General features: G+C 35.7%; 2 protein-coding genes across 2 annotated transcripts in view; one reads left to right on the top strand and one right to left on the bottom strand.

Moving 5' to 3' along the window:
• The window catches only part of MFN1 (mitofusin 1), a 39236-nt gene extending 36508 nt beyond the window's left edge, over window positions 1-2728 (top strand). The window contains exon 18 of the mRNA XM_005892499.3: window positions 558-2728. Coding sequence (XP_005892561.1) covers window positions 558-639 — 82 coding nt within the window. The 3' untranslated portion in view covers window positions 640-2728. The remainder of the gene's footprint in view (window positions 1-557) is intronic.
• Window positions 2729-4225: 1497 nt separating this feature from the next.
• Window positions 4226-14591, bottom strand: part of GNB4 (G protein subunit beta 4) — a 69365-nt gene continuing 58999 nt past the window's right edge. Inside the window, exons 9-10 of the mRNA XM_070372969.1 lie at window positions 10020-10236; window positions 4226-7516 (exon numbers count right to left, since the gene is read on the bottom strand). Of these exons, the coding sequence (XP_070229070.1) occupies window positions 7410-7516; window positions 10020-10236 (324 nt within the window). The 3' untranslated portion in view covers window positions 4226-7409. The remainder of the gene's footprint in view (window positions 7517-10019; window positions 10237-14591) is intronic.

Raw genomic sequence — 14591 nt, 5'->3', positions numbered from 1 at the left:
ATATACAATTTTTTAATATTTAAAAAATATATATATTTGGCAACTATGGTCCTTTGACATCTGCCAGCTACTGTATGTATACATAAAACCACTTATTCTATGTTTTATACTTATAGGGAATTCAGGAACAATTACATCTTTATGTGACTTAGGATATAATTTCTTTGTAAGGTGGTGTGACTCCACTGTCTCTTAAGCTTTTCATTCTTTTTTTTTTTTTCAGTTTTTATTTTTTAATTGAAGGATAATTGCTTTACAGAATTTTGTTTTCTGTCAAACCTCAACATGAATCAGCCATGGGTATACATATTAGGCTTTTTATTCTTGTTAAAGATTTTATCTCAGTATATCTTTCCTGGCCAGTGGAGTCTGTATTTATTACTAAGTTATAGTTGCATATATAGTAAATGCTTTTAAGAGTGAATCTGAATTCAGATAAATGTAGCAACAGCTAACTAGGGATTTTTTTTTTTTTTCAAGATTTGGATGGGATGCATTTTTTTCTCATTGACCTTTATGATAATTAGATTGGTATTTATTCATTTTTTTTTAATTAGAAATAAAGCTGTTCAACTTGAAAACCAGCTGGAGAATTTTACTAAGCGGTTTCTACATTCAAGCAGAGAAGAAGAATCTTAACAATAGAGATTGCTTTGGTGATCATCATAGGAGAAAATGGAGTTTGGAAGATTTGGACGGTTATTTTTATGAAGTGATTTTAAGTATGAATTATACTAACTATACCTAAATACCAATTCCTTGAGTAGATCCCGGTATTGATCTATCTCAGGGTGTTTGCACTTCTGAAGAATGTTATGGTGTCTCTTTAATTTTGGGTAAAGAAAATTCCTTTGATATATGAAAATGATGAATTAGTTTAAAGCAAAAGAAACAACTCTGTGACCCCTGAGGGGTGGGGCCTTGCTCTTAATTAGGGCTCTCTGTTTTTGATTCTGAAAAACTCTGCTTCCTGGCATCCAGGAGTTAGAGAATGCTCCTTTCACCTTCTTTCTCAAAACTAATTTTTGATGCTGACTTTAATGGGAATAATCATATTTTTGTTTTATAAACTATATTGCTGTAACCACAAAGGAGTGTGGAATGTTCTTGAGTGTATTATTTATGCAGGTTACAATCACTTTTGCCATCCTGACAGGTATGTAAACCACTAATAAATAACGCTGTTTTTACTCCCTTTTATTCCCATTGAAACTGATGTAAAGCAGTGTATAGGTTTGTTATTAGAAAGTCCTTTATGAAAGTATTTGGGTCTAAATAGTCTGCTCATGTTTCTCAAGAAACAAGTTCAGTCTCAGCTGTTGATTCCAGTAAGGAAAGCTTTCTGTTTTAAGAGTTAAGTTTGAAGTGATAAAAATAGCCAAAGAGATGGAAGATCTGAATTTTGGGTGGCTACAGTCAAAAATGCTGTTCTTCGAAAAGTATTTGCCAAGGATACTGCTGGGCTGTCCCCCACGGTGACTTTTTATGTTATTTAATTGTATGAATTTGACAGGGCACGGTTAAAAATTTTATTTTTTACCTTAATGAAAATGTTTGAGTTAAAATATTGTGTTTGTTTCTGTGTTAAAAAAAAAAAAAACAAAAAACTAATAGAAACGTATATGGAAACATTAAAAACTGGTCTAAGGCTTTGCTATGCAAAACTAGTTTTGAGGACCACTGAATCAGCATCACCAAGTGCATGTTAGGAATCCACAATCCCAGAAGACACAGTGCATTTGGCTGGTAGAGTTGATGCTCTTCCACGGGAGGGATAATGTTTCAGGCTTTTTTTCTTTTAATACTTAGTACTTTTTCTGTACGTTTAAGTCTCTTGGATGCTATTCAGTCTTCACAACAGGTGCAACACTTTTTCAGGTTATTTTAAGGAGAAAATAAAATTATTTAGGCCATAGAAGCCTTTAATGTTTGTTTATGCAAATCAGATACTAGAATGCAATATTCAAATCCAGATATTCATTTATAGCTAACATTGTGGCTTTATAACCAAAAAACTATACAAGTCACCAAGAAGTGGGACTAAGTAACAACTGCAACAGAACAAACTGATGTTTAAGATTGGGTACTGCTAATTAAGGTTACAAGTTGAAGGCCTTAATCTTTATACACAAGTACTTGAAACTTCTGAAATAGTATAGTGGTTTGGTATTATCCCATGAGTGCTAAGTACAGTGGCTCTCACAGTTCAGTCCCTCAATCAACAGTATCACTAGTCAAGTTGTAAGAATTATTCTTGGGACTCATCCCAGACCTACTGAATCAAATACTAGGTTTGGGCACCAGCAGTTTCTGGTTTAACAAGCCCTCAAGGTGATCCTTGATGCATGCCAAAATTTGGGAACTGTGGAATAGTGGTTCTGCTGTAGTAAGTTTATACTAAATTTTCCATTAGTAGCTTGAATCCAGTTCTGCCTGATCAAGTTTGAAAATATATGAATGTTGGAAGTGGGACACTAAAATAATGAAGCCCACCTTTATGCTTGTGGTAAGTGCACCTATGACCAAGCCCACGAATGATCAAGAATTGTGATTTATGGCCGATGTTCAAGTTTCTGCACATTCACTTGTCTACTATGTGTGTTTGCAGGATTATTTATAAACTTTGTATAACCTTTAGCTTTTTACAAATCTAGACTTTTTATAATATGCAAGGTGAAAATAAAACTTGTTTGCCTGAAAGTTGATAAATAGAACATTTATACTGGCATTTAGTGAGTGTTAATCTTTTATTTTTGAAGATTTTGACGGCAAGCATATAAGCTATCTTGGGAAAACTGGCTCATTTTTATCATAAGGGAGCTTTAAGGGAAGAATGACTTAAATTTTGCTTTCTAATGAAAATCTGTGGCCTTTTAACAGTAGGCCAGCATTCACAGTACTTACTATAGGATAGGTCATTGGACCTCCAATCTCTTCCTTGCTTCTGGCAGCCCATGCGTTTTTCACGATGAGAATGCTTAGAGAATCAGAGCTGAGCATGAACTGCTGGGCTTGGAGTTTAATTCTGAGACTTAAAAAAGTAATCCTACTAAAAACTGATTTAAAACATGCTACATGAAATCTGGTTAAAAGCACTTTATTGATTACAATATCAATTCACAGCAACATTATTTCACAGAGCTACTATACAAATAAAGGAATGAATTACTGCAAGAATGATTCAAGAATACTGTTAAGTCATGATATAAGTACATAGTTTGGTTTAAAGCTTTTTTCTAAGAGCTTTAATCTAATACATTCACCTTTCCCACACACTACTGACATTCAGGTTCAGTTGGCCACAAGTGTTGTAGAAGCCACTCTAGGTGAAGAAAAACATTTTAATCAGCTTAAAAAACCCATTTAGATGTGAATGCCTTTGGATAAGAATATGCAAATGCAAGTGTTCAGATGCTTCTTTGAGAAGAGAAAACAATAGGATAGAGCACCATTGTGTAAGAGACAGAAAAGGCTTGAAATATCTACCAAGTATATCACTGAAGTTATATTAATTAAAAAATACTGTATGATGTAAGATTTTGTCGGGCACACTTAACATCAATTGAAACTAAAATTTAACCAGTTTTTCCATATGCTGCATTAGTCAATTATTTTATAGGCTCAATACTGGTTTTAAGAAAAAAGACTTAGGAAATTTTATCAACATGCAAACAAATTTGCTAAACACAAGTTGTACCATCATTCTGATTAATAAATTACTTTTTAAACAATGCTAGCTTAGACATTCAACTACAGACCATTTTATTGAGTACCTATTATAACCAATACTTTTAAATATAGCACTGAATTTAAGGCAACTTACAATGAACAATGGGAGTAAATATGAAGGGTGCATCACATTCTGTTTAGTCTAATTTAAAATACCAATATTATCCACTGTGCTATCATTTCTCACAAGATAGTCTGGTGGGTGTTTTCAAAATTCAAATGAGGTAAGAAATAGTTTAAAATTTTGCTTTCCACGATGGCAAAAGGGAAATTAGAAACTGAACATAATAATTTGAAAATGTTTTTAAGCCTAACTCACACCCTAAAGATTTTAGAAAGAATCTATTACTAAAATCATGGGCCTGTTTGGGAGATTGTTTTTAATCAGTTTCCATTACATTTAAACACATCAACAGGTAAGCCACAAGTATTCGACTGTTATAATTTAAACTGTGAGACACTCACCAATAAGCATAAATTTCCCTGAACATCTTCATTTTTAAAACAATGTAATTTCTAAATCTAAAACATCAAGTGTTGGAGAAGGTTAGTTATATATGTATTTTTTAGCAACTTCAAAAATTTCATTTTGTCACCTGAAGAAGCCGAGGTTTATTTCTCTTTCAATAGGTTAACTTTAAAATTACTTAACATATTTCAGAAGCACCTACTTCTGTTATGTCTAAGAGACTAATTTACTATCATCATGCAGTATTAATCAGTTCAGATGAGTCTAAATTAAGGAGACGGCCTACCAGGTAAGCCCTCTTGCAGAATTAAGTATAAGTATCTCTTATACTTAAGTGTCTCTTGGATATTAAGCCTAAATCTTTGCCTCTCTAAAGATGGAACTCAATATGCTGTTGTAACCATGGATTTACAACTATAGAAATTTGAGCTAGGGAAGAAACTTGAATATTTAATCTAAAGCTCTAATAGCACAGCTGTCAAAAATGAGGCCGGTCCATCAAAGTGGAGGCAGTGTCCTTAGTGACAGCATGAAGTGCTTTTTTTGAGGTTTATGGGTTGATTTGCTGAACACAAGGCCATCACCCCACTTTTAGAAAAGAATATTTGCCTTTAAAATACTGCCATATCTTAAGTGTTCTTTCTGCAATGATTAAAGAATTTACAAATAAACCCAACTGAGGCACATTATGTTTAAATGTTTCTTAGGTAAAAAAAAAAATCAGGCACCAGAACTGCAATATTGATGCAAATTCCTTAAACTACATTTGGCCTTTTTTAAGTTTGGAAAAACTAAGATTCAAGCTGTACTGTGCATCTACAAAATATACCAATTTCAGGAAGTTTTAAATATACAATCAGATGAACTCAGACTGCAAGTACACAAATTTAGCAAGTGGGAACCATATCACTAGATAACAAAAGTTTTAACCTGTAAGTTAATTAATATGGTATCACCATTTGGTCATACATATAATCAGCCATGATAGTGGTTAATTTTCAGTTGCCTAGTACATGTTTAATTATGATAACTGCCTTTTAACCACCTACAAAAAGTTTAATAATATTAAATCATTTTTATCAACATGTTTAAGACCACAGAATTCTTAAAGTCTGTGCCTCTAAATTATCTTGTTACTAGAATCATTTTCAAACTAGTGGCGATACTATTCATATATATAAGGCAATTTTGCACATGCTACAAGTGCTTGCTTCAACAGGATTTTGGAATAAATTGCTGAACTACATGGTAATCCTCACTCCTATTTTTGGAAATGACTGTCCCTTAAAAATTGTCTTGCCTTATCTCAAAGAGCTGCTCTTTATATCACTTCTTAAATAGTCCACAAACATAACAGGATTTATGTTATATGTATATAAATATACATTCATGCCTGCCATCTACAACAGTCTGGGTTTTTTTTTTTTTTTTGGTCCTATATCTTAATCTTTTTCCATTTTATTCTCTTTTTAGTATCCTAAAACAGTTACTTCCTTAGGGCAGATGCACTTATTAGCACATCCACAATATAAAAATGGAAATTTACAAGTAAAATTTGGGAGTATTTAGGATTACAGGTGATCAAAAGCTAACAGATCTAGCTCAACAGTAACTGACACAGTTTACTAAGTACAAAACACAACACACCTCTATATTAGGAAAACTCCATGACTTCATTATCAAATGACTTAATCTATCGTCAATCATTTAGATTATTTGTAAGAGAAAATTCAGGAGCGAAAGTATCTTTGTTTAAATTCAAGGGGGCTCATTCTAGTAATAAACACATTATATCATTGACAAGCAGAGAAATTGCTTAGTATTTTCCTCTGACTCCTTTAAGAACTGCTCTTGGAATTATCTTTTGGCTTTAAAGTGAGGATCACTTTGATCTAGGTATCCTTTGAAGCAAAACCACTTAGAAACCAGTATTTTGTCCTAGTGGGAGGAAATGGTACAGAAGATCAAAAAGCTTGAATGTTTACTTTTTAAATATTTGAAGACACAGAGTTAACATCGATTCAGATTTTATATGAACATTCATAAAGCAACCTTACATTGTAACTATTTGTAACAATGTAACAAATAGATTTGTTAGATTTTATACTTCTTTCAAAATCATAATGCCATCGCACACTATGTGTCCTTCCTAGATACATACTGATGGAAACACTGGGAAAGTTTCTTCAGATGCAAAGACAGTCCAAATGTTCATCAGAGTGCACCCTGCAAACTCACCTCTAGAAGATGAAATCAGTAGGAAAGCCTAACTATTTAGAATGCTAAGTGTCATTTGATCATATCCAACTTTAAAAAATAACATTCATGTGATTACTGCTATCTACCTGTTAATATGAGTTTCTTATGTATGTCTCAAATTCCAGAGTGAGACTCCCTGGCCTTTAGATTATGTCCCCTTTAAAGGACTCAATATAAGCACTTACTTAAATTGATAAGATGGCAGAGGATGAGACAAAAACTATTGATACTCACACAGACTCCCCTCAGTGGTACCTATGTCTGACAGCATTTTTTTTTAACTTTTTGTTTTGTATTGGGGTATAGCCGATTATGTTGGGATAGTTTCAGGCGAACAACGAAGTGGACTCAGCCACACATACATGTATCCATTCTCCCCCAAACTTCCATCCAGGCTGCCAGATAACACTGAGCTGTATAGTAGGTCCCTGTTGTCAGCATTCTTAAACAGCAACCAGGATCTCTTTCAGATCAAAAAGAAAGCTGGAATTCAAGGAGATATTCTTTAAACATCAGTACACACATGTATGGTCTCACTTCCATGTATTACTGTGCCTTGTTCCTCCACTACAGAACACAAAAATGCGATACTTCTATATAAAGTTAAAAATGTAACTCTGAAGAAATGCAAACATACATTCTAACATGATAGGTTGCTGTAATGTGTACATTTCTGTCTACACAAAGAATTAGACAATACAAGCAAGAATTCATCAAGGTTAAATGAGCTCAACTCCTCAGATTAATACACTGGTCCTGATCTCAGCAAGCACCTTTACCTTGTTTTCACCTTTTTTATTTTGTAGTTTACTGAAAGCTTCTTTTTTGTATATAATAATCTCAATAGAAAAATCTTCACCTGCAAATATAAGGTAAATTCTTTTTCACAGCTATAGGCTGTAGTACTGATTTCTCCAGGTATCAGTGGAGAATGGAAATTTTGCATGTATTGTTAATTCCAGATTCTAAGAAAACTGTCCCAAGACCCTGTTGCCACAGCCATGCCATCATCAGTTACACCTAAACAGCTGACACGGTTGTCATGACCAGCAAGAACACCTGAAAGACAAAAGTTCATTAAAAAGTTAGCGATGGGCAAGTTTTAGGATTAAACAAGTGTATGCAGAAAGATCTTAGATGGGTACTTATGGGCATGTATATAAAATAAAATTTCTTTGTATTACATGAATTTCTGACATGCATCAAATTGTTTTTCATTTTTGAAAAATGTATAACTGCCTTCTTCAAAATCATCTCTTCAAAAACATGTAGACTTTTATGTCGCTATTAAGTTCATGATACTTCTGAATTTTGCTAATAATTTTAAATGAAGTTCAATGAACTTTTACCACCAGAACAACAGAAACGTAAGAATACACCACCAAAAATACCAACATAATTTACTCTATTCCTTTAACCACTAACACTGGAATGTTTTGGTCATAACTCTCTGCAACCATCAAACTAAAACCATCTAGTTTTAGTTTATTCTGAATATTAAGCTTATGTGATCTGACCACCAGACAAGATAAAATTAAATATTCCCAACTGTTTGGGAGGAAAATGAGATGTAAAGATTTAAAAGAGAAATCGGACTATATCAAATTCTCAGTAAGAACCTTTCTTTAATATACTGTTTGAGTTTGCAATATCTCTCAAATGTAATTAAGCATATCATTTTCACCCAATCTCAGGCACAGAAGTTAATCTTGCATAACTCTTTAATATTCTCTGCAGTACCTTCTGTATAGCAATGTTTGGAAAAAGGCAAATTTACCATTATGGGTGGAAGTAACAAAAAATGACCATTGTGACTAAATACTCCAAATCATATTGGAAAGAAGAATGAATTAGCAATTCATGTCACAATTCAATTTTAAGGTGAAAGTAGCCAGTTGAGTCAACCTGAAACCAAACAGCTATCAGCAAAGCAAAACTAAATCTCAAGCAGATGTTAAAAATTATGAAAAACAAACACATTTCTATTTTGTTATGGATACTGATTCAATCCAGGCAAAACACCTAATACCTCAAAAAAGTGATCAGCTAAACCATGAACTCTTCTGCAGTCTCTTAAGAGAGGTTGTAGAAAATTATCCTTAGTAATGCTGACACTGCCTCTACTTCAGAAGCCTCAAAACTATACAGGAATTTAAAAGGGTAAGGACACAAAGCCACAAGGACAGCAAGGATAGGAGAGCAATGCCAACAAAAGTTTGTGAGCTGTATGCTGCTGGTGATTATTAATGGACCCTAGAGAAACAAAAGACTTCTACTCATGAAAAAAAGAATGCCCTTAAAAAAAAAAATCTCAAAAAGATGGTAGCAAAAATGGAAAACCAAAGCTTAACAGATGGTTCATGGAAAGAAAAGGCAAGGATTTCTCCCAGAACATACAGGCAAAAAACAGAAAATAGAGAAACTAACAAAGTCAAAGGAAAGTCCAAGAAGTCCAACATCAGAATAATGGGAGTCTTACAAAGAGAACGATAAAGGAGAAAAATGTGCAACTGATTAAATGAGCCTCCTAAAACTTCCCAGTGCTACAGAGTATATGTTTCAAGATCGAAAAGGTCCACCGAATGATAGACGGAAATGAATCTACCTCCAGACACAACAAAACTTGCAGAAAGTTTGAAGAGTAATGAGAAGCACATCAAATGTAAGACTGTGAGCCAAAAAATTTAAAAGTCCAATAATTTGACCCTAGAAAATATTAAGCTGCATCGCAAAAGAAGTCACATACATACGTCACTGCTCAGCAGTAACTACTGTTTTAAAAATTCATAAGTGTGTAATAGACTGATAGATGTTCTAAACAGAATTCACTACATGGGAAAAATTGGAAGAAGGAAGCTGAGGTAGGAGGAAGGATGTTAAAGCCAAACCTCAAGAGATAATGCCTAAATGTTAAAAAAAAAAAAAAAAAATCAATACAACTATGTTATTTAAAGATACAGAAATAAATACTTAAAAGTAGCTACCTCTAGGAGAAGAAAATATGTGCTGAGGTCAGAAGACTGCTGTTTCAGTAAATAACCCATGTAGACCTAGTTGATTCTTTGCATATAATTTTAATTCTAAAAAACATTTTAAGTCACTCTGTAATTTGTTATTAATGACAGTCCCCAGTATGACTTGATGCTAGAATTTCAGAAGCTGCAGGGGAGAACTCAGAGGATGAGATTAAGAGGAGACAGTGATTCTATGCCCTTTCCTAGATAAGATCTGAACCAAAAAGAGGATGCATAGCAATTAAAATGTTTCCTGTCAGATTATAAGCAAACTGTAATCTGGAAGACCACACTAAATTATATTCACTGTTCATCTTTATGTCAAAACTTACCAAACACGAAAATACATAATCAGATATTACTCTTTAGAAAATAGAAACATAAATGCGGTTTATGAACTGTAACTGAACTCAAAGGTTAACAAGAGCCATGAATGAAAACTGCCAGGCTGCCATTCCCCAAGGTATCCAGGAGACCTCAAGAACAACTGATAGGAAACTTCATGTTTCCTGACAAAATAAAAAACTAATGTGTACCAATTTACTGACCTGCACGATCTCCTTTGAGTGTGTCCCATACGTTACAGTTGAAGTCATCATAGCCAGCTAACAGGAGACGCCCACTTTTTGAAAAAGCTACGGAAGTGATCCCACAGATGATATTGTCATGAGAATACAATAACAACTCTTGGTCTGCACGAAGGTCAAAGAGCCGGCAAGTGGCATCATCAGAGCCAGTGGCAAAGGCATATCCATTTGGGAAAAACTAGAAAGAAAAGCAACACACACTTATTCCATAGAAGTATACAAAAATTATGTAAGGCAGTGTAATGATGGACTCTGGGGTAAGACAGTTCAGTTCAGTAGCTCATTTGTGTCCGACTCTTTACGACCCCAGGGACTGCAGCACACCAGGCTTCCCTGTCCATCACAAACTCCCAGGGCTTGCTCAAACTCCTGTCCATCGAGTCAGTGATGTCATCCCACCATCTCATCCTCTATTGTCCCCTTCTCCTGTCTTCAATCTTTCCCAGCATCAGGGTCTTTTCCAATGAGTCAGTTCTTCCCATCAGGTGGCCAAAATATTGAAATTTCAGCTTCAGTATCAGTCCTTCCAATGAGTACTCAGGACTGATTTCCTTTAGGACGGACTGGATAGATCTCCTTGTAGTCCAGGGGACTCTCAGGAGTGGGTAAGACAAGACCTAGATTTAAATTTCAACTTGGCTTTGGATCAGGTGAGTGATTTTAGGCACTGAAGATTCCTGAACACTTGGGCCTTGTGCATGCTATGTGCTAAGTCGTTTCAGTCATGTCTGACTCTTTGCAACCCTATGGACTGTAGTCCACCAGGCTTCTCTGTCCATGGGATTCTCCAGACAAGAATACTGGAGTGGGGTAGCCATGCCCTCCTCCGGGGGATCTTTCTCACCCAGGGATCAAACCCGCATCTCTTATGTCTCCTGCATTGGCAGGCGGGTTCTCTACCACTAGTGCCACCTGGGAAGCCTTAGTTTCAGCTTTAGCATGTTGGTTAGGGCAGAGTGAAATAACACACAAAGGATCCATAACCCACTGTTCAGCACAAGACACATATTCAATAAATCCTGGCTCCGGTCCTCTGCTTTTGTTTAGTCACTAAGTCGTAGACACTTTTTTGCAACCCCTTGGACTGTAGCCGCCAGCCTCCTCTGTCCACGGAATTTCCCAGGCAAATCCTTCCTTCTCCAGATCCTCCCAACCCAGGGATCAAACCCACATCTCCTGCTTTGGCAGGTGGAAACTTTTCCCTTGAGTCACCAGGGAAGCCCCTGATCCTCCATATGTTTTACTAAAACATTTAAACCAAATATTACTATTTATAGTATTTATATATGTATGTGGACTCAAAGACATGTTCCAAAAACCTCATTATGAGAAATAAATAGAAACATTTAATAAAAGAGAACATAGATCATCCAGTTAGGCTAGGCTGTAAAGTGAAGCTAGCAGTGTACTAAATGTTCTCACGTGCGCGCATGCAAACCACATACATACACACACACACACACACAGAAAAAAAAAAACTATGCATTGTTAGTTTGTGAACCTCGTTTCTCAGATATTGTGGCACTACTCAACACTTATTACAAAGAAGAAGTCACTTTTCTTCATATATCTACTGGTCATCTGTATTGCTTTTTTAGGACCTATTGATCTGCAGGAATAAAATGAAGAATACATTTGTTTTCTTTGTGGTAAATATAGCTTATCATTTTCCTTCTAATATTTACTTTTTTAAAAATATAAAGCAATTTTTTGGAGGTATCACAGGCCCTGATTTCAAACTATACTACAAAGCTACAGGAGTCAAAAGTGTATGTTGCTGCTGCTAAGTCACTTCAGTCGTGTCCGACTCTGTGCGACCCCATAGACGGCAGCCCATCAGGCTCCCCTGTCCCTGGATTCTCCAGGCAAGAATACTGGACTGGGTTGCCATTTCCTTCTCCAATGCATGAAAGTGAAAAGTGAAAGTGAAGTTGCTCAGTCGTGTCTGACTCTTAGCGGCCCCATAGACTTCAGCCTACCAGGCTCCTCCGTCCATGGGATTTTGCAGGCAAGAGTACTGGAGTGGGGTGCCACTGCCTTCTCCAAAGTTTATGTTACTGACACTAAAACAGATACACAGATCAATGGAACAGAATAGCCCAGAAATAAACCCATAAACACACAGTCAACAACAAAGGAGGCAAGAATATACAATGAGGAAAAGACCATAAATGGTGTTGGGAAAACTGGCCAGCTCCATGCAAAAGCATCAAACTGGATGACTTTCTCATACCATATATAAAGATAAACTCAAAATGGATTCAATACTTAGATGTATAAATTTGAAACCATAAATTTCCTAGAACATAGGCAGTATGCTTTTTTTCTTTTTTTTTTCGTACTGTGTGGCCTGTGGGATTTTAGTTCCCAGACCAGGGATCAAACTCAGGTCCTTTGCAGTGAAAGCACAGAGTCCTAACCACTGGACTGCCAGGGAATTCCCAGGCAGTAAAGACTCTACCTGTGATGCAGGAGACCAGGGTTTGACCCCTGGGTTGAGAAGATCTCCTGGAGAAGGAAATGGCAACCTGCTCCAGTATTCTTGCCTGGAGAATCCCATGGACAGAGGAGCCAGGTGGGTTACAGTCCGTGGGGTCACAAAGAGACACGACTGAGTGACTACCACACAATAATACACACATGCTCTTTAACACAGGTCTTAGCAATATATTTTTTGGATCTGTACCCTCAGGCAAGGAAAGTAAAAGCAAAAATAAACAAATGCAACTAAATCAAACTAGAAAAAGCTTTTGCACATGAAGAAACTATTGAGAAAAGGAAAAGGCAGCCTACTAAGTGAGAGAAGATACTTGCAAACAATATATCCAAAACAAGGTTAATATTCAAAACATGCAAAAAATCTGCAAAACTCAGTATCAAAAAACCAAAAACCTGATTAAAATATAGGCAGGAGAACTAAATAGACATTTTCCCAAAGAAGACATACAAACAGCAAAGGGACACACGGAAAGATGCTCAACATCACTAATCATCAGGGAAATGCAAAAATAAGGATATCTTAAAACTCCACAAATATTTAAAACTATAGAAGCTACTTCTAAATAACTTCACGGGTCAAAGAGATCAAAAGGAAAATTATAACTCCTGTCACTAAATGAAAATGAATCAAAATTTGTGGAATGTAGCAAAAAGAAATGCTTAGAAAGAAACTTACAACTTTAAGTTCCAATATTAGAAAAGAGGAAAGGTTTCACACCAATGATACCAGCTTCTGCCTTAAGAAATGAGAAACAGGAGAGCAAACAAAACCCATGTAAGCAGAAGAAAAGAAATAATAAAGAGTGAAAAATCAATCAAACAGAAAACAGAGACTCTTTGATGCCAAAAAAATGGTTCTTTGAGAAGATAAATCTAAAAAACTGATAAAGTTGTGTCTGACTCTCTGTGACCCCATGGACTGTAGCCCACCAGGCTCTTCTGTCCATGGGATTTTCCAGGCAAGAATACTGGAATGAGTTGCCATTTCCTTCTCCAGGGGAATCTTCCCCAGCCAGGGATCAAACCTGGATCTCTGGCATTGTAGGTGGATTCTTTACCAACTGAGCTACCAGGGAAGCCCTGATAAACCTTTAACCAAATGCATTAGTTTGCTAGACCTGCTGTAACAAAGGAACACAAACTGAATGGCTTAAACAACAGAAATGTATCGTTTCATAGGTCTGGAGGGTAGAAGTCTGAAATCAAAGTGTCTGGGGCCTAAAAAGCGTCTGTTAGGCCCATCTCCTTGGTTTATAGATGGGCTGGCTATCTTCCAATGTCTCGTCACACTGTTAACACTGTGTGTTTGTCTCTAAATTTCCCTTTTCTAAGAGCAAGAGTCATATTGGATTAAGGGGGACCCCGATCCAGGATGACTCAACTAATTAATTATATCTGCAATAGCTATTTTCAAATAAGGTCACATTCTGAGGTACTGGGGTTTAGGACTTCAACATGTAAATTTTTAGAGGTATTCAATTCAACCCACAAGACCAATCAGGAAAAAACTAAGAAACAAGTTACCAATATCATGAATGAGATACCCTACAGATTCCATAACTATCAAAAGAAAAATAAGGGAATATTATGAACAACTGTAAGTTAATACATCTGACAACACAGGTTACAGAACCAAATTTCTTAAAAGGCAAACTCTACCAAAGCTTACTCAATAAGAAATGGATATCTTAAGTAGGCCTAAATCTAATTAGGACATTATATTTTTAGTTAAATTTCTTCTCACACAAGAAAACTTCCTTGGGCAGACAGCAAAGTCAACCAAACAATTAAGGATGAAATCTTATCAATTCCACACAAAGTGTTAACTTCCCAGTTCCTCCTATGAGTCTAGCATTAAGCTAATACCAAAGTGGGAACAAAATTTCTCAAGAAATGAAAAATCATATCATAACTTATCAATATGGATGCAAATCTTAAAATTTCAACAAATCAAAATCCACCAGTAAATAAAAAATGATTATGTATTATAGGCGACCCCGTGGACTGTAGCCCACCAGGCTCCTCCATCCATGG

This window comes from Bos mutus, chromosome 1 (genome assembly GCF_027580195.1).
Source record: "Bos mutus isolate GX-2022 chromosome 1, NWIPB_WYAK_1.1, whole genome shotgun sequence".
Taxonomy (NCBI): domain Eukaryota; kingdom Metazoa; phylum Chordata; class Mammalia; order Artiodactyla; family Bovidae; genus Bos; species Bos mutus.
The sequence above is the reverse complement of the archived record's forward strand: the minus strand, read 5'-3'. Positions and strand labels throughout refer to the sequence as shown.